The sequence below is a fragment of the Lucilia cuprina genome, chromosome 4, assembly GCF_022045245.1.
Source record: "Lucilia cuprina isolate Lc7/37 chromosome 4, ASM2204524v1, whole genome shotgun sequence".
In the NCBI taxonomy this organism is placed as follows: Eukaryota; Metazoa; Arthropoda; class Insecta; order Diptera; family Calliphoridae; genus Lucilia; species Lucilia cuprina.
In genome coordinates this window covers 29,975,623-29,997,412 of record NC_060952.1, presented here as the reverse complement: position 1 = coordinate 29,997,412, position 21,790 = coordinate 29,975,623, and the positions used below count along the sequence as shown (strand labels likewise).

Sequence of the window (21,790 nt, the reverse complement as noted above, 5' to 3'; positions counted from 1 at the left end):
AATAATAAATAAAAAAAACAAATCAGAAAACTGCAATTTACTTAAAATATTAAGCCAATAGCACTCAGTTAAACTAAGATAATACGTAACGTTACAGTTTACTGAAAAACACAAAACATATATTAAACCAGGTTTAACCAAAGAATGAAGATTATCTTTATCAGAAAATCCCGCCCTTAATGATGTTGTAATGAAATGTATGTTGTAATGAAGAAATTCTAAGTTTCAGAATCGGATTAATACTTTGTTTTCTGATTCAAAGAAAAAAATGCGAAATTATCCATCGTTATGTTTTTGATCGTGGCTGGGTATGTATACTTAATAAATAAATTGTATGTATGAGTAATATAATATTACTCATACGCTCACTCATATGTTTGATTTGAAATTTACAAAAATATGGATAACAATTGCTATTTTTTAACTTGTTCGAAAATATTTCATAAACAAATGGAAATAAAATTATAATTACGGCAAATAAAAACGATGGCAACGCATTGTTGTTTATGTCAAAACGCAATCATTGCTTCGCATTGCCATTTTATTTTAGCGTTAAGCTCTCTTTTTCTTATAATTTGGCAGTAAAAATTCACCCTCTTTTTCTCTCTCACAATCAACATCTGGCATTAATGCTCCCTTTAAGAAATGCTCTTTTTATTTGACAGGATATTAGATTTTCTCATTTAGTAAAGGAGAAACCTCGGTGTTTTCGTCGTCATCAGGCTTATTAAAATTCGAACGCGCGTGCAACACAATACACAACAAAAATAAATTCCACGACCAACACGACACACGGAGCAAAGAAAAGCACATTCCCTGAAAAAAAAGGAATACAATTTTTTTTTTATATTATACAGTTAAAAGTGAAAAAGTAGAAACAAATAATAAAAACGCTGTATTACAACTTCCGAAAAATGAAAAAAATAATCTGCCAAATTTATAAAAAGCAAAATAAAATACCAGAAAATGTTAATTTATTTTGATAAATTAAGAAATAAAAAAGGAAATAATCAAATGCTGAAAAAAAATCAAATAAAAAGTGAATAAAGTGAAAAAGTGTTATCCTTTTTTTTTTGCTGCTGTTTTTTTTTTTGTTGGCCTTTACATAATGTCGTTCGCTCGTTCGTTGTCTATTGCCACATACATACATACGCGTACATGATTTTTGCTGTTGCTCTTTATTTCCAAGTGTATTTGTAGTGTTTTCGTTTTTTTTTTCTATATTTTTTTTGTTCCTTATCATTTATCTACTTTTGTTTTATTTCAAGTCTATATAAGTAAAAACATAAAAAAACCGACAGATAATCAGACAGACGGATGGACTTACTTATGTATTTAGATTACTATATACTATTAAGTGCATATATATGTGTATGTATGTCTATTTATTAATATGTCTGAATATAAAGAATGTTTTTTTAATATTTCGACAAAATTAAAGAAATACTTATTGAAATTACATGTTCGAAAAGAAATAGTACCAAAAAAAAGGAAATAAAAAACTAGAGAACTGTAGTATGCTGACCATTGTTAGTGTCATTTGTTAAACAACAAATTACAACAAAAATATTCCATATGAATTAGTGTCATAATGATAAATATAAAACAATTTATTATCCTCTCAGTCATTTACTAACACACTTGTAACAACTTAATTCACACACATACACACATTACTTTATATGTATGTATGCACAACTGTCTCACTCTCTTGGGTCCTTTTGTTGTTAATTAATACCGTAAAAATATAGAAATTAAAAGCCTTCTAAGTAAAGTCTCTTTCTTTTTATAAGTTATTTAACATGTTTTTCTTGTACTATAATTTTTTATTTAATGCATTAAATAGTATCTATTATTACTTTTTATCATAAAAGGTAGCTTCAGTAAAATTATTTACACGAACAAAATTAACACTCTACGAACCAGTTCAACAACAACAACAAAAAATGACTTCATTCTATTTTAAACTCAACTCTCTACGTCTCCTTGTACTCCCTTGTTCCTTTTCTTTTTTTGAATGACATATAAATGTACATACATACGAATAGTTTTGCCACTATTGCTGCTGTTAGTAAAATAGAAGTGCAGTTGTTTTTTTTTATTTTTTTGTATTTTTTTGTAAAGGTTGCCAAATTTTTCTACTTTTAAACTTATTTTTAATTTGCGGGTATTTGAGGAAAACTTCCTAAAAAAATACAAGTTTGCCTATGTCGAAGTCTAAAGATTTTTACATATTGATTAATTTTAAAAACTTAAATCTTACAAATAATGGACCTACCCAACATAATTTCTATTCATATTCGAGTAGTATTGTATCTAGAATGAATAAAGAACTTCTGAAATGCTTACCAGACATGCATTGAAGTTTTGGATCTTGCAGATATCTAGACTCATTTTTAAATTGATTCCCCCTTGAGGAAAGACCGCATCTTGATGTGATTGCAGGTTCGGGGAAAAGAGATGCTAAGTAGTGCCTCTATTCTAACTGTTGATCTCAAAGTACAGTTGTTTTTTTATAATTTTTTGTAAAGGTTGCCAAATTTATCTACTTTTAAACATATTTTTCATTCCCCGGTATTTGTGGAAAACTTCTTAAAATAATACAGTTTTGCCTATGTCGAAATTTAAATATCCTTCACTTTAGATGTTTTTATGTCCTATTCATATTCGAGTAGAATTGTATCTAGAATGAATGAAGAACTTCTTAAATACATGTCTGGTAGAATTCTTGAAGTTTCGGATTTTGCAGATATCTAGGCTCATTTTTAAACTGATTGCAACATACAGACAGAGGTCCCCCGGGGGCATGTTACCTTGATGAAAGACCCTATCTTGATGCGATAGCAAGTCCGGGAAAAAGAGGTGCCAGCAATGCCTCTATTCAGCCAGAAATATAAACTGCTGATCACAAATGTATCCTCGGCTTTTCGTAGGAATCATTTGATATGGGATCGACTTAGAGAACCATATAATCTGCTACAACGGTTGTCCAGTTGCACGCAGGACTATGTCCTGATTGATAAGTTGGTTGATATTCTTTTTGGAATCCACGTAGTGTCTTCGGAATAGTTCGGAGCAGTTACCTGACAAACTATGCTCCACAGAGGAGTAACTGTGGGACTAAGCCTTGGAAATTAGTTGGTGTTAATATATAACATATAGGGATCTAACTTGCCCATATTTTTAAAGTGACACTCACTTGAATGTTGTTCTCTATGAGTTTGTCGAATGAATGAGAAGTGTGCTGGGTTGATTGGTCATGGATGAAAGGTGTCTTATAAAAGTAATGCCATCTAATGTTCCTTCATTGTCCAGATATATATAGGGAAAACTCTGATCATACCAGAATTACCACAGTATGTTCTCTGTGAGTAAGAACAAAGTTTTCGAGTTATTTAATTGATTCGCACTTCGGTCTATCGGTTACGTCTCTAGGTGCTGTTGCATCTCGGAAGTTAAGAAACAGTGTAGCAATGATCAGAGATTAGAATGCTCCCATTTCCACGACAATTGGATCTCCGCTCCGGAACGACCTGATTCTCAATCAGCCAAAGATTTTCAACTCAGTAACAACTGTATAAACCGGAAGTTTTTTCCCCAGGAAAGAACAGTTACAGCCAACCTGTTACAACAACAACAGATTGATCAAGTACATTAAAGTGCACACTTAATGGACTGGAAATTCCATATACGTAAATTGCCACCTGCGTGTGATGAGTCGTCAGAGAAGCTTACCCAGGGGTTAAAAAACACCACGGTGAATAGGTCAATCATGGCAAAGCACTTCTGTATTAATACACACGGAGGTTAAGTCCATTAAAATGGCTTAAGTTATGTATTGGACAGTTGCACAATATGTGTTTCGAGGTTTCATCCTGACAACCACAAAATCTACATAGTTTCGATGTGGCGTTTCCTATGATGAATCGATGATATCTGAGACCACAGTGACCCGTGAGTAGACACGTAAGTATTCTCAGAGCTTTTGGGATTTCCCTCTTGATAGCGTGATTAAGCGCTTAGTCTGTCTATGCCCTGTTGTTGCTGTTGTGGCGAGCAAATTTTGATTCAACCCACAATACACATCTTTGTCTGACGTAACCTTGTGGGATACCAAAGAATGGTTCAGGGCCTCTATTTGCTAGGCAATCTGCCCGTTTGTTTCCAGAATGATCTTCATGACCGGATACCCAACATATTTATAATTTGTTGTGTTTACCCAGTTCGTTCACAGTTCGGACCCACAGTACATCACAATACCCGACCTAACTTCATACGAAAGTAAGACCTTGATTGCTGCTTAGCTCTCTGACATTATATAAATTCTAAGACCCCTTAAGCACTCTCTCCCACTGATGAAGATGGCGTAGATCTCCGCTTGAAAGATTGAAAGATATTTTTCCATGGAGATTGTCTTCTGGTAGTTAGGACCGCCAATGCCTGCTCTAGTATAGAAAATGTGTAACAACTGTGTCAACTTTTTGTTTTGCAACATTGTCAGAAATCCAAAATTATAAATTCTTATTTTTTTTTAAATTTATACTTAACAAAAGGGTGGATTACGAAAACATTAAAGTAGACATTTTGATTTTTTTTTAATAATTTTCCAAAATACTTAATTTTCCGCAGAAATTTAAATGTTTGAATATTTTATAGCAATTTTTTTTTGTTTTTAGTTGGTAACCCTTCTTACATCCTACTCTTATTTTTAGGTTCAAGGAAGTATATTTTTAAAATCCATGGTGAAAAACATACGTATGTACATATAAAAAAATTTCATTACATACTTCGTCAATGTATGGGCGTTTGTATGTGTATGAAATGGGTTTATCTTGACTCACTTGCAGTTGTTTCCATTTATGTCCATTTATTTAGCCATGTTTATTGGTTACTGTGTTAATGCCACAAACAACACGAACATTTACCCACACATACATACATACATTCATAACTATTCATATGCCAATTAGGGTGGTTCTTCTTCAACGACATGTTTTTAGATTTTGTGTCGAGTTTTCTATACATTTTCGATAAATATATGATATATTGTAGGAAATGTTGTTAAGCTTCATGCCTTTTTTCTTAACACTTTCGTGCCTTTCGAGATCCTTAGATTCATATGTATGAATATGACATCTTCTGTTATCCATTGGCTGTGATGTTATAATGTCTTCAGAGTTGGCTTTACCCGATTTTTAATATTTGTAGCGTTTTTCGCCAACACAGTAGCAAATTTCTTACGTCATTCTTAATTACGGATAAAAAGCGTATGATATTTCCCTGTGGTTTTAGGATACTCATAACCGTTACCGACATTTGACAGAGTGCTGGATGACTATACGATAATCGATGGATCTTTGAACTTTTCTTATCAGGAGTTTAATACCTCTTCATTTTTTGCACTTAAAATGATTACTCTTTTTCAAACCAGATATCTAAAATGAGAGAGAGCCAAATGGTCCGTATCGATCCGGATCGATCCGTCGAAATAAAAGATTTTATATTCCCTAAACTTTCCATGTACCTAATTCTTTCTTGTTTTGAGTTTTGGTTTCGTTTTCTCTAATTATCTGAGTTTAATGATTAGTTCGCTGCGTTCGATTCTGATGTATGGTCGACCGACTGGTGGTCATTTATGAAAAACACAACTTTGTGAAATGGTATTATAAAAATAGCAGCTAAGTAGGCTGATATCGGTTATCACTGGCCACCATGTGATAACCGAACATGCTAAATTGGTCTTCCGTTCAACGATTAGTGCAAATGTTTTTAAAACGAGAATGAAAAAGAAACTATTATTCATCTTCTCTGCGAGTGTCCTACTCTGGCGGAGCCAGATTTCGGTCGTTCTGATTGACATACTTTGGTGATCTGTCCGATTTTTCGAGTATTTAACTCACACTGTTTTATCCATGGCAACTGGTCTGGTGACTTTTCTCTTTCTCAAAGTCTTACTGCTATTCTCTCTCTTTACCAACGTCTCTTTATCCACTTTTGTCTATCTCTCTCATTCTTCTCTTATTAAAAAGGGATCAACATGGAGCCAAGTGAAGCCGAAACGGCTAGGTTAGGTGAAAACCTAACCTAACCTACATTTTGATTTCAATTAGATCGGGTTAGGATCATAGAATGATGTATGTATACTACATCAAATCCAAAGAATGAATGTATTATCGTCCAATGCTAAGAATTTGGCAAAGAGGTTTCATAACAATTCCTGCACATACACTCTACTGGCCACTCTCCCTAATGTTAATATTTATATGTACTAACATGTTCATACACACTTATTCGAACAAATACAGTGTTGGCGGCATTAATTATTCAGCATGTTGCTGCGTTAAAAAATATAAAATCTCATACATAAGTCGTTTTTTTATTTCCTGTGTGTCTCTCTTTCAACACTTGTATATTTGAATATACAAACACACAGTTAAAAAATTTTCAATTTTTTTCTGACTCCGTTTTTTTCTTAAGTTAGTTATCTGTTATATGCCGCCTGCCTGCTGGTAGAAAATTGAAATTAAAATATTTTTGAATTTTATATTTCCTTAAAAAAACGAACAAAAATTCAATTAATACTAAATTTGATTATTTTAAAATTTGAGGAAACAAAGATTTTTTTCTAATTAAAAAGTACATACTAATAAATTCTTAACATATCAAATGATTTAATAAAAAATTTCTGAAATCTTTTAAATTTTCATTTTTTAAATACAATTAACGATTCAGTAATAATGAATCCGAAAACTTTCATTACTTAACTCAGAATGATAATGCACCTATTGTTGAGAAAACAGATGAGAGTCTGTAGAGGATATCGAAACTAGAGCATCCCATTAATAAGTAATTCGACTGGGTTATGTTAAGTCGTTTTAACATCAAATGTATATATACACCTAGGCCACTATCAGACCTGTTGTGCGCTCCTTTTCATGAAAACAAATTATTCACTGAGTATATTATTTTTCAATGTTCACTCAAACTCAGTTTCCTAGATGTTATTCCAATCAGTGTTAGTCAGGAATGTTATATCCTGAATGACATCACATCCAAGATACTTAGATCTTACTTTGACGAATGCCTAACAGTGGCAAAGAAAGTGCACAAGAGTTTCACTGTGGTCTCCATGTGCTCTACATTCGGTAAATTTGTATAGATGTCCTCGTAATCCTGTGGGATAGTATTCAGTTAAAGCTTTCTTATAATCCAATACCATTTTATATATAATTCTGCCACCTGATAGTGCCCTTAATTGCCTTGTGGCTGTCGGTAAATATATGTATTAAGGGCTGTGGGCACCACAGCCTGAAACTCTTGCCTGTGGGGATTCTTGCCTGGAAGCTTGTGATATGTTTAGGTAAACGGTGTTAAATTTCTATTTCTGGCCCCCTAATTTAGAGCCATACGTGTAACAACGGTGTCCTATTGGTATTTGCTCTAGTTTTCCGCTTAACCAAGACATTCTATCTGGGATCAGCATCGTGTATGTTGAACTCCCTGTAGTAGTTTGATATTACACTTTTAGTCCAATGCATTCCACCTGATTATTGAAGCATAAGCTACAGACATATTGGATGGGGACACTAATAAAAACTGGATGGATAGTCATATTTATCTGGATTCAAAGGGCAATTGTTTTGCTAACTTGGTCGTCAGTGCCGTTTAATTAACATTTCAAAATGGAACCATCTATGCGAAGAAATTGTATTCCTAGGTTGCTGAAGGTGTCTATGATGGCTACTTGTTGATTTGCTGTCAATATAATTTGGACTATCTACAAAATTTTCTTATATATTGCGCATTTGACTTGACATATAGGATTTAAACTCAGGACTAATCTTAGACTTCAGTTCACTATGCTCTTGAAGAAGGCAGAAATGATACAATCCGTGAAAATGAAGCTTACAACAATTGTTAACATTTAGACAACGTATGTGTATAAAATTTATATAATTTCCAATTATAAGTTCAACAACTAGCGTTGTAATTTTGACAACACATCGCTGTCATTGCAATAACGCATATACAAGACGTATATGCAACATTTGCCTTTCCAGTAATAGAACATCATTTTTGTTTATGAATTAACTATATTATCAATCCAAGATTTAAGGTCTCTATGCTCATGTATATTAACATTCTACCATATATCCTTAAAATAACACTTTATACATAGACAAAGCGAAAACCCCTGTAGAAAAGTACCAAAATTGATATAATTCATTGTGAAAATGGAGCCTACAACATTTGTTTACAATTATACAACGGATGTGTATAAAATTTAAATAACTCCCAGTTATCATTTTAATAACCATCAATTCGGCAAATTATAGTTGTGATTTCAACAACGAATCGTTGTCATATCGATAACGCGTTGTGCGTTAATTTGGTAAAATATGTTTTTGTTGCTTTGATAAGTTCGTGTATTTCCTGTATTATTGTTGTTGTTTTGACAACTATCCGTACATACTCTGACAACTACTGATAATATTTAAGAATTATAAACACTTTGGTGACAATTTGCTACCAAGCGTTTATAGTTTTAAAATTATTTTTTTTATCTCTGTATTTTTTTATTATTAAATCGAAAACATCGCTAGACATATTCAAATTTTGAATACTTTTGATCGGTTTTCGAAAAGTATATAAAAACACTTTCAAAAGTTATTTTTAATATTTATAATGAGATATTTTTTTTTTTTGAATATTCATGAATATTCGTATTTAATATTGAAAAAGGTTCTAGTTCCTATAGACATTGTAAATAAATATAAATTTATGTTATTGTAATAATAAGAAAATACATTTTAACATCTTTTATTTTATCACTGTCCATAAAGAGAGAAAGTCATACTTTGTGGTTTTATACTTTTATTTACAATATATGTATGTTTGTACATATGTTTCTTTTAACATTGATAATATTGATCTTCTACTTTTGGCAAATATTATACAGTATGTCTGTCTGTCTGTCTGTCTGTCTGTCTGTCTTTCTTTATTTTACTTTACCTAATGGTGATGCAAATGTATGTATGTATGTATGTATGTATGTATGTATGTATGTATGTATGTATGTATGTATGTATGTATGTATGTATGTATGTATGTATGTATGTATGTATGTATGTATGTATGTATGTATATAAAAATATAACGATATTATGTGATAAAATTTATGTTTACAATTCAAATATTTTACGATTCTTGAATTAATGTGTTTTTATTCGTGTTTTTCGCAATTTAAAAGAAAATGCAAATATGTAATTTAAACTGAATATGTATTTCTTTTAAGAGTGCAGTGTGAATGTACATAATCGATTTGCTACCCAGCAAACAAATGTTTATAGATTATATTTATGATTTTTGTTTTAAAAGCTTAATGGTATTGAAGTTTTGAAAAAGTACATCATTTTTTAAATATCTACTAAAAATACATTTTAAATAATGTTACCTTTAACCTTTAATATATGTATGGTTTTATAAAAATATATTTAAAATGTATATGTGCATGTGTGTAGAAGAATACATACATATGCATAGAATAAAAAACCTCTAAGCAGCTTAAATGTTTCACTCCTTCCTTTTTTATGCTAAATCCTTTGAGGCTTGTAAAAACAATCATAAGATTTTTGTTTCCTTATAAAGATATTCATTGAAACATTCAATAGGATTGGATGCAATTCAAACATTCAACATATGTACTTCTGACTACTCGACTTATGACAGCCACAGTAATAAAAACTTTGTATGTATGTGTACATAAAGTGTTGATAAGTCAAATAAAAAGGTTGTGAATCGCAAAAATTCAATCACAAATTCGTTTAATTTTTATCCAATTTTTGCATAATCTTTTTATCTGTTAATATGCCTAACATTAATATGATATTAATGTTAACATTTTTATTTCTTTTATGTGTAAATGTCATATCAAAATCCCAACCGTAGCAAGTTTATAGAAGATATAACCAAGTCCACAATACCAATCTAATAGTTCGAAGTTCGAGTTTTTCTGATAAAGAAAATCTATATTCTTTGTTTAAACCTAATTTAATATATGTTTTGTGTTTTTCAGTAAACAGTAACGTTACTTAGGGCGAGTTTTTGTAATAAAGATAATCTTCATTCTTTGGTTAAACCTGGTTTAATATATGTTTCCTGTTTTTCAGTTATCAGTAAAGTTACTTATTATCTTAGTTTAACTGAGTGTAATTGGCCAATTAAACTTAAGTTTAAGTGAGAAAACACAATTAGCAAAAACAATAAAACAATGATTTCGGAAGAACAAAAACTTAATATTTTAAGTAAATTGCAATATTCTGTGTTATTTTATTTATTATTGTTTTAAATGTTTATTTACAATTTTTCCAAAATTTTCCATTTCATTGTTTATGTTTTTGAGTGAAAACTTGGCAATACTAACAAAGTTAACTGAACTTAAATCCAAAACTGAAAATCATAATCATCGGTTAAAGTCCGCCTAAATTTGTTTCGAGTTTAATCTAACAACAAGTTAAGCCTAGTTTAACTGAGTAGTAAGAAACCCGCCCTAATAGTTCGAAGTTAGAGTTTTTCTGATAAAGATAATCTTCAGTCATTGGTTAAACCTGGTTTAATTGGGCAATTAAAGTTAAGTTTTAAGTGAGAACACACAATCAACAAAAACAATATAATAATGAATTCGGAAGAAAAAAGCTAAATATTTTAAGTAAAAAGTAATTTTCAGATTTCTTTTATAGATTTTATTACTGTTTTAAATGTTTTTTTATATTTCTTTCTAAAACTTTACAAAAGTTATATTTGCAAAAAAACAGCTGTTCATTGTTTATGTTTTTGACTGAAAAGTAGTAAGAAATCCGAGCTTAGGGAAGTTTCCTTACTATTGTATTAAATGTAGTTTATCTTCAATCAAAATTCTTGATCTTAGTTTGAACACTAAGCAGACTGTTCTAGTTATGTTCTAGTTCTGTTCTAGTTTTGTTCTAGTTCTCTTTTAGTTTTAGTTTTAAATGTTTTTTTTTATATTTTTTATAAAATTTTACATTTACAAAAGTTATATTTGAAAAAAACAACTGTTCATTGTTTATGTTTTTGACAGAAAAGTAGTAAGAAATCCGCCCTAAGGGAGGTTTTCTTACTATTGTATTAAATGTAGTTTATCTTAATGTTAGTTTAAACACTAGATAGAAAAATATTGACTGGTCTGTGAACTGATCTATAACCAGACTTTAATGTTGACTGGTCTATGAACTTTTCTGTTGACTAATGTACTGATTAAACTATTGACTTTTTAATTGACTACTTCTTTGACTAGCCTATTAATGAATTTATTGAATCTAGTCCGCCGACTAGCCTAAACAAAGGGAAATAGAAATATACACGCCTGGTACCAAATTGACACTAAAGTGTTAATAATTTTTTTAATAACATCCGTTGTCCATATTTGGTAACAATTAGACAATGGATATGTATACAATTTAGATTTCGACGACAAGTGTTGTCGTACTTATGTATATACTTTGACAACATATGTTATTGAAACATTTTAAACACTTTGGTATCAATTTGGTACCAGGCGTGTATATTTCTTTTTCTTTCTGTGTATTTTTTGGTCTGTTAACTAGTCCTCGGACTGGTCCATTGACTAGTCTTTCGACTACCCCATTGACTAGTCCTCGTGATAGTCAAAGACTAGTCAATGGACTATTCTATTGAAAAGTCTATTGACTAATCTGTTGACTAGTCTATCGACTATTTTATTAACTAGTATATTGACTGGACTTTTAGCAAGTCTGTTGAATAGTATATTGACTAGTCTGTTGACTATTATATTGACAAGTAGAATGAAGAATTAATGAAAAATTAACTATAATTTATATTTTATTTAAATTTTTTGCTGTTTTATTTAATAACTAACCTGGAAAATTCCTTGTGGTATTTCGTGTTTTTCCAACAATTTAATAACTAAATTAAAATAATAAATATAGGTTTTTACCCATTATATATAAAGGGTTATAGAATCCTACGTACAAAATTTTAAAACATTTATTTATTCTTAACAGTTTAATTTAATTAAAAAAAACAGTCAGCCAAAAAAAATAAAAGAAATTAAAACTTTAATAAATTAAACAATTATAAATCAAAACAAATGTTCCAAATGTCTCAAATATTGTGATTTTACATGTTTAATATTAAAATCATGTCCATTTATAAAACAAAAAAATATCTATTTTCAACAAATTGTAAATCGTTTATATCACTTCTATCACCGTTCCTAACCATGAAACCGTTTAAATAGTATGTCAAAGACAGCAAAGTGATATTGTGAAAATAGAGTAAACAAACAAAAAAAACACTTCCTAAAAGAAAAATATTCTTCAATTGTGCCAAAAATTGAATTTACACTCACTTCCCCCAAACGTAACAAAGTGTGCCACCAGAGTTTGCATCCTGATTGTATGTATTTATGTATAAAACGAAATACGAAAAAGGTTAAAAACGAAAAAACAAAGCTCCCTATTTTATGCATATGATTTTGTGTTGTGATAGAACCTAAGAAAATCATTTCGAAGAAAACTGAAAAAAAAAATTCACAAAGAAAAACTAAAGTTATGCATATTTGTAAAATTGTGTGTTTAAAAGAACGTTTATTGTCAATATACCAAAAATAAATATAAAATTCTTCTTCTAAATGAAGAATGAAGAAACAAAATGTTCGCACGATATCATTGATCGTGTGTACATTTACTTATTTATTAGTTGGAGCCGCTGTATTTGATGCACTAGAATCGGAAACGGAAAAATTACGCTGTGAAGCTTTACAAGGTAAGATAAAATTTGAATATACATCTTTACTACTTCATATTCTCCAAAGAGTTTTTTAGTTCTGTTCTAGTTCTGGTCTACTTCTGTTCTACTTCTGTTTAAGTTCTGTTCTAGTTCTGTTCTAGTTCTGTTCTAGTTCTGTTCTAGTTCTGTTCTAGTTCTGTTCTAGTTCTGTTCTAGTTCTGTTCTAGTTCTGTTCTAGTTCTGTTCTAGTTCTGTTCTAGTTCTGTTCTAGTTCTGTTTTAGTTCTGATCTAGTTCTGTTCTAGTTCTGTTCTAGTTCTGTTCCAGTTCTGTTCTAGTTCTGTTCAAGTTCTGTTCTAGTGCTGTTCTAGTTCTGTTCTAGTTTTTTTCTAGTTCTGTTCTTATTTTGTTCTTGTTTGGTTATTAGGTTTATCTATAAATAATTCACACACTACTTTAAAATATTTTACTTTCTTCTATTTCAATGTACATATTGTCTTCATCTAAGGTTTTTCAATAATTCTATTCTAATACAAATATGAATTTATTAAATTTAAAACAAATCTCTTTTTGCAGCTGTTGAAGATATGATTATTGAGAAATATAATATTTCTCAGGAGGATTTTAAGGTAATGGAAACGGTTGTATTAAAATCAGAACCACACAAAGCCGGACAACAGTGGAAGTTTACAGGTGCATTCTACTATGCAACAACAGTACTGACCACAATTGGTTATGGTCATTCGACACCAAGCACAGTTGGTGGCAAATTATTTACCATGTGTTATGCAATTGTAGGCATACCACTGGGTCTGGTTATGTTTCAAAGTATTGGAGAAAGAGTTAATAGACTGAGCAGGTTAGCATATACATACTTAATAGATTGTATATCTTTGATTTAATAAATTTATTTTTACATATATCTACTTATATGTTTGTCTGTTGTTCGCTCATTCATTTCGTATATAGTTTTGTCATACAGGCAGTGAGACAATCATTGCATTGTAAACGAACTGTCGCCTCTGAAGTAGATTTAATATGTGTTGTTACAACGCTTAGCTCCTTGACGATAGCTGGTGGTGCTGCGGCATTTTCAAAATTTGAAGGTTGGAGCTATTTTGATTCAGTATATTACTGTTTTATTACTTTAACTACAATAGGTACGTACATACATAGTTACATACATACATATGTATGAAAATGAATAAAATCATTTTTATGCACTTTCTCTTTGTTTGTGTCATAAATAAAATAAAATTTATCTTTTTATTTGTTGTTTTGTTTTTTTTGTTCTTTGTCTATTTCATTTGGTTTTTGTTTGCCATTCTGTCTACTTATGGAATGGATGCGTTTTCGTTTCTTTTTCGGGTTTTTTGTTCTCATTGCAGGTTTTGGAGACATGGTAGCTTTACAGAAAGATAATGCCCTTAATAATAAACCAGAATATGTAATGTTTGCTTTAATATTCATATTATTTGGTTTGGCCATTGTCGCTGCCTCTTTAAATCTTTTAGTCCTTAGATTTGTTACCATGAATACGGAGGATGAACGACGTGATGAGGCCCAAGCAATGCAGGTAATTAAAACAAGTTTAGATACTATTTTTACTGTAAATACACATTTTCCCTGTAAAAATTGCTAACTCCAAATTTATGTTTTGTTTTGTTATTAATGTGTCCTGTATATGATGAATGTTATTTGTTAACTTAAGAATTGTTTTATTTGCTTAGTTATTTAAGGAAAAGTTCTTGAATTATTTTTGACCTATAAACTTAACTTTGAACTTTAACAAATATTCATAAAGTTTAAAATTTGAATAGATTTATTTACTTTTAGAATGGCATGATAATTGTTTTGATTTTTATCGCATGTGAACAATATGTTTTAATGATATATACTGAACATATTACATTGCTAGATTTACTATTTAGTCAGAAATCGGTCAGATCTAATCAATATTTTCTCAAAATTTTGATAACCTAAAATATCCAAAAAGTAGTCCATAGTCTCGTCCATCTATACGTTTATACATTTTTTTATATCTCATCCAATGGCATGGTTTATATTTGTACTTATAAATATCCGACTATAATCTTATTAAAATTTATAGATTAGTCTAAAATAGAATTTATAACATAGACTATATAATATTATAATTAAAAAAACGTTTATCTCGCCCATAATTGATTTCATAGACTTCTTTATTATCTCGACTTTAACATCTATCACATACGTTAACTAATACAGTTCAAGTCTAGTTTAGTTCTAATTGAGTTCTGGTTCAGTTCTAGTTTAGTTCTACTTGAGTAGTAGCTTAGTTCAGTTCTAGTTCAGTTCTAGTTCAGTTCTAGTTCAGTTCTAGTTCAGTTCTAGTTCAGTTCTAGTTCAGTTCTAGTTCAGTTCAAGTTCAGTTCTAGTTCAGTTCTAGTTCTGTTCTAGTTCAGTTCTAGTTCAGTTCTAGTTCAGTTCTAGTTCAGTTCTAGTTCAGTTCTAGTTCAGTTCTAGTTCAGTTCTAGTTCAGTTCTAGTTCAGTTCTAGTTCTAGTTCAGTTCTAGTTCAGTTCTAGTTCAGTTCTAGTTCAGTTCTAGTTCAGTTCTAGTTCAGTTCTAGTTCAGTTCTAGTTTAGTTCTAGTTCAGTTCTAGTTCAGTTTTAGCTCAGTTCTAGTTCTGTTTCGACTTAAACCTCAACTCCAGACTCATCTAAAATATCGTCCATAATCTCGTTTATTAACACAATAGATATCGCACATTCTGTATATGCTTTTGCTTTATAGGCTTGTTTATAACTTTGTCTATAGACTGGACCTTATCATTCATAATTTCGCTTAAAATCTCGTCAATAATATCCTAATCATTATACCTTTCACCTTCGTGAAACCCTATAAAGTACATATGTATGTATATTCTGGATCCGTATAGATAGCGGAGTCGATTTTGCCATGTCCGTCTGTCTGTCAGAAGACCCCAAATATCTGCGAGATTCGAATCTTCTATAATACTATCAGACAAAAGATCGGGAAAAACGCTATTAAAAATCAGCAAAATCGGTCCATAAATACCGGAGATATGAGCAAAAAACTGAGACAACCTTTGAAAATTTTATCAAAAATTCCGGTTTATTATTCATTTATTCTACTTTTTCGATTTTCAAAAGGTACTTTTTGAAATTTCTATATTATTGAATCCAGAAACATGAAATTAGGTATGTAGGGCTCTGATTATGTGAGAACCCCAAAAAGAAACTTTTTGGTACTTGTTTTTCAAAGGTATTTTGAATTTTTTGGTTCTGACTGTTTTTATAGAACTCTTGTTTAGAATAACATCGTCCATAACTCCTCTAAGGCTTATTCATAGATCACATCTATTTACTCTATTATAATACATAGTGCCTTAAATCACTTCTTTTTACTGGTCCATACTGACCAGGCCCGTCTACTTAGATAACTGGGAAAAACATTATTTTTCTATTAAAGAAATCTATCTTGAGATCAAGACATCAAAGTGTTAATTGTTTTCAGTTATATTAGTAAATTTTTCTCTAATTTATTGCTTAACTTTAGACAAACCGCTAATTTTTTTTTTATTATTTAGAACCAAAATTATTTAAATCAAATAAAATACTCCCCTATCAAACGCTATAATACTTTAAACTTTTATACAATTAATAAAAAACAGTTTGCACTTACAAAATTGTTAAAGCACATTTTAAAAACTTCTTTTTTTTACAAAAATTTTGCTAAATTTAATTTCATTTATTGATAATTTTTCAAAACAAATGTATTTTAAAAGTTGATAATTAAAATTGTAACACATATATTTTCGTTCTTTTTTGAATTTTTCCTTTATCCATGTATAAATCACAAAAATCAATATAAAATATATATGTTGGGCCAAAAAATCGTGTTAAACGTTAAATAGTTTATGACCAAGTCCAATTATTGGACAAACGAGGTGATTTTTTTTTCTAACTCTCTCATACTCTAAATACAATTTTGTGAAAGCTTTCATTTATATAATTATACATATAAAATTTAATAATTAAAAAAAATGCTCTTTCAATTTAATTTTAATTAAATTTCTTCTTCAACTAAATACAAAACTTACTACACCGAGAAACACTTTCAATAAAAATAAATAAAAATTCCAAAACAAATTTCAGTTCATAATACTCTACTACAAATACCACCACCTCCTTCAAACAAACTTATTATACTTACTTACTTTCTTTTATACATTTCCGTTTCCTGTTTTCAAAACTTGTTTATTACTATTATTACTAATTTCTAACAACAAGTATACAAAATGCTATTTTCTTTATGTTGTGTTTATGTTGAAGCATTTTATTTTAAAGACTTTTAATTTATTTAATTTTATTAAAAAGTCTATCGTTTTACTAATAATGTGTTTTTTTTGTCTTCTGATTCTGTGTCTATTTATATAATTTTTGAATTTTTATAACAAATTCAAAAAATAGGCTCTTCAAGGTTCAGTTAAATTGGAGGGTGATGTTATAACTGCGAATGGTTCCATATTGAGTGGTTATGAAGGACATGATGGTCAGTCATTTAGTGGATCAAATGTATCGTCAATGTGTTCATGTCGTTGTGCATGTTTTAGTGCAAAACGACATAAAAGGTAAATTATTTATTTATATTTATTTTGCTTGAAAATTATATGTATTTCTATAACTTTTTAAGGTGTATGCGATATTTACAAGTTTAAATCTAGTTTTCTTTAGTTCAGTTCTAATTCAGTTCTAGTTCAGTTTCTAGTTCAGTTCTAGTTCAGTTCTAGTTCAGTTCTAGTTCAGTTCTAGTTCAGTTCTAGTTCAGTTCTAGTTCAGTTCTAGTTCAGTTCTAGTTCAGTTCTAGTTCAGTTCTAGTTCAGTTCTAGTTCAGTTCTAGTTCAGTTCTAGTTCAGTTCTAGTTTAGTTCCAGTTCAAGTTCTTCTAAGTCATTTCTAGTTCGGTTCTAGTTCAGTTCTAGTTCAGTTCTAGTTTAGTTCTACTTCAGATCTAGCCTATAATAACTCTGGAATATTGAAAACTGAAATTTATATAAAATACAGAAAAGATTTCGCAAATAATTTAATTAAATGAAATGTCATTTTATATATATTTTGATTTGATTTCTTAAGGATTTACAATAACATATAAATATTAATTATGTATTTTTTATTATTGCAAAATTGTATAATGCTACCGACAGACAATTAAATTCCTACCAAGATAATACGTAAGATTTGTTTTCATTCTATTCAATTATATTTATTAATTTTAAAATTTCCTATTATTAGGCATCAAATGAAAGATCGACGTTCTCCATCATCACATATGCGTCATTTGCTACCCGAAGTTGTTCCAATGCAGGATTTAGGCTACGATTCGCATAGTCTCAGTCATCCATTAGATGGTGTTGATGTAGTTGATACAACTACATGCTCTCAGCCTCAATTGCTTAAACGAAATGTATCTTTATTATCATTTCAATATAATATTTAAGTTATTTGTTGTTATTTGCGGTTATTTTTTGATCAAGAACAATTTTTTTTCGTTTCTTTTCAATAATCTTAACTATTTAAGCAAAAAAAAAAATTATAATAAAAAAAGTAACTTCATACAAGGGAACAAAGCATTCGAATTATAAAAAAATATTGTATTTTTTATAATAAATTTAATTATGATTTTTTTTATTTTATTATTTATTTAATTTATTTATTAAACTATACTTTTCAAATATTTAATTTTATTTCTTTATTTTTTTTTAACAAAATATAAACCACTGCCATTTCCCCCAGATAATTACAAAAATAAAAAATAATAATATATATTTAACTTTAGCACAGATATTATAAATCTAAATTTAAAACAAAATAGTTGAGAAACTGCTATTCTTAATGTAGTTTAAAATAAATCTTTATAGTTTGTTCCGAAAGTTATGCCAAAACAAAATTCGTCTCTTATCATATCAAATTTTACTTATATTATCCTACTTTTTTAGCCGATTATAAAACTTTAAATTCCTTTTATATATAAGATTTTAAGACAATTTTTTTTATAAATTAAGCTTTTAGTAATTAGTTTTGTTGCAAAGATATTAAATTTTTTCATTTAATTTAAAATTTTGTATAATTATGTGTATTTCTTATGAAATTTATTATAAAATTTACTGCTTATTAGTTGAAAACTAAATGATATTTGTCTTGACATAAATAATTCCAAATAAGCCAATAATATTTATTACATATATATTTTTTAAAATATTTAAGTTAGCTGCTCATAATTAAAATTACACAAAATTTATAAAAAAAAATGTATACTTTGGATATGTCGAAAAAAGAAGAAGAAATAATAACAGAGCTTAAATCTTTTTTTTTAAAAGACGACAGATTAGACTTTTTGATGACCTTACAAATTCTTTTTAATTGTTTAGATTTTAAGTTACTTTTGAACTTCTTATATTATTTTTAATAATGACCCATTAGTTTTTAACTTAATATATATTAAGGGCCCTTTTGTGTCTGCACGATTGATTTAAAACCATAACAAAGTGAGATGGAAACAGCTGTTTCACTTTTTTCGTATGTGTTCACATACAAATACATCCCAGATCTAATGCCACTTGCTTGTTTTTTTAAACATTTCAAAAGAAGAAGAACGTCATACGACTGTCAAGTTTAGACGATCCCATCCGTAATATTCTACACAAAATTTTCATAGATCATATTAATTGTGTGCTCGTGTGAAGGCAGCTTTACTTCTTTATTACTTACATATACAAAATTTTCTTAAATATCACCGGAATCATCCCAAAATACTTAGTGCGACATTCGATAGCCTCCTTATATACTCCGCGCACACCACTGCAACATAACTTAGGGAATGGATGAAGAAATCTTGTTAAGTGCTTAACAAAAGATGGGCTGGTCAATAATAAACTACACAACGCCATTGTGAACCCCTAGACACACAGTGGAAGAAGTTTCAAAGTTTTCACAGTAACAGACTGTATTCAAATTATATCAGAGGAACACCTACATGCCGAGACGAAGATGCTTTTGCGCACACCACTGCAGCATAACTTGGTGAATCAATGAAGAAATCAAGTTAAGTACTTAACAAAGATTGGGTTGGTCAGTGATAAACTATACAGAGCCATTGTGGCTCTGATGAAACAGCTTTAAATACTAACCACCAAATACTAACCACCAAAACACGGAAGATCATTTCCTTCCCTTGCAAATGTGTAACGAAACCTAAAACGTCACACTAGAGTGGTATTGACATAACTAAGATCGGGATGTTGTAGACGTTAAAAGTTGTAATGGTCGTGCTAAACGACTCTATTTAAGATCTCTGTCCTGTATGTGACATAGGCCCATTGTTCTACAACATTTTAACTGCAGACAAATCCAACTCAACTAGAACCTGAATACTTTTGAACTCGATAAATGCAACTGGGTTTAGATCTAACTGACTTGAATAACCAAAGCGAAGAAGAAGTACGTGTAATTTCAGGTGTCGGTGGTATAACAGCAACCGTGTTCCACAGAATCCAACATGAACAATCTATGTTTATCCTGAGTTTTAGAGTTATGACAGTCTTGTAGTATATTAGAAATAAGTATGAATATCCTAGGCCCATATTAGCTATTTAGACGATCGTCTGAAAAAGGCCCAACAATTATCACTTTTAAGAGTTTCTTAGGGTAGGGTTTTCAAATAAAGATAATCTACAATCTTTGTTTAAACCTAGTTCAATATATGTTGAGTGTTCTTCAGAATACAAAAACGTTACTTATTATCTTAGTTTAACTGAGTGTTATTGGCCAATTAAACTTAAGTTATATGTGAGAAAACATAAATTTGTTCCGAGTTTAATCTAATAGCAAGTTAAGTCTAAGTTTAACTGAATAGTAAAAAACTCACACTTATTAATGGGCTTTCGAGTATACTTTCTTAATCTTGATTAAGAATAATTTGATAAAATTTCAAATTGAGGTTTTCTTGGACTTTCTACTTTAAAATACTCTAAGGGCGAGGTGTTCTATTACAGATAACAATGGTTTACCAAACTACTCTCGAACAATTTCAAATAATTCAAACGACTTTTTTTCCCAAAATTTTTCATTTTACAAAAATATTATTTGCATAAAACAGCTGTTTATTGTTTATGTTTTTGAGTGAAAAGTTGGCAATACTAACAAAGTTAACTGAACTTAAATCCAAAACTGAAAAACATAATCAAACAAAATCGTCCGCCTAAATTTGTTCCGAGTTTAATCTAATAGCAAGTTAAGTCTAAGTTTAACTGAATAGTAAAAAACTCACACTTATTAATGGGCTTTCGAGTATACTTTCTTAATCTTGATTAAGAATAATTTGATAAAATTTCAAATTGAGGTTTTCTTGGACTTTCTACTTTAAAATACTCTAAGGGCGAGGTGTTCTATTACAGATAACCAGGGAAACCGAAAACATGCTCTAAAAAAAGTGTTTTAAGCGCTTTAAATATGCCGTAAAAAACTCAAAATATGCTCTTAAAATTTAAAATATATGCTCCAAAAATAAATTTTTTTTTATTATTTTTTAACAGTGAAAAGCTCAAAAAACTGAAATTGTAATGAAATAATAAATGTTTAATATCATATTCTATATCCTACAACATTTTTTATAAATGTTTTATCTCATAGTTTGAAGAACTAGTATAATAGAATTCCGTTTTACGTTCAGATAACCAATAAATAACATGAAACCATTTGGTCCCCAAAAAACATATTTCAAACGACAAAGTTTGACACATTTCTTTCAATTGTATTCATAGCTTTTAAACTGACATTTTAATCGGTGTTGTCATAAATTCCAATAATTAGTTTTTTAAACTATAAAAATGGATTGGTCTCATGAAATCAAAAGTAATCGGTTTTATGTCCGATTTAAAATATAATGCTTTATTGAATAAAAAACTATAACATAACGAATTTTTTTTTTCAAAATTGTAAAA

At 29.6% G+C, this 21,790-nt stretch overlaps 1 protein-coding gene across 6 annotated transcripts; it reads left to right on the top strand.

The window, feature by feature from the left end:
• The first annotated feature begins 1,017 nt into the window (after nt 1-1,017).
• LOC111690984 (two pore potassium channel protein sup-9) lies at nt 1,018-18,505 on the top strand. 6 transcript variants are annotated; one of them, XM_046950410.1, is made up of 9 exons: nt 1,027-1,154; nt 11,988-12,825; nt 13,365-13,647; nt 13,758-13,948; nt 14,177-14,364; nt 16,707-16,739; nt 17,263-17,423; nt 17,996-18,022; nt 18,084-18,494. In XM_046950410.1, exons 2-9 carry the CDS (start codon nt 12,699-12,701, stop codon nt 18,286-18,288), a joined length of 1,215 nt encoding a protein of 404 aa, XP_046806366.1. In that variant the 5' UTR covers nt 1,027-1,154; nt 11,988-12,698; the 3' UTR covers nt 18,289-18,494. The 6 variants fall into 6 exon arrangements, with proteins under 6 accessions (XP_046806368.1, XP_046806370.1, XP_046806366.1 ...); XM_046950411.1 differs by having other exon boundaries at nt 1,030-1,154; nt 12,299-12,825; XM_046950409.1 differs by having other exon boundaries at nt 1,030-1,190.
• The last annotated feature ends 3,285 nt before the right edge of the window (nt 18,506-21,790 follow it).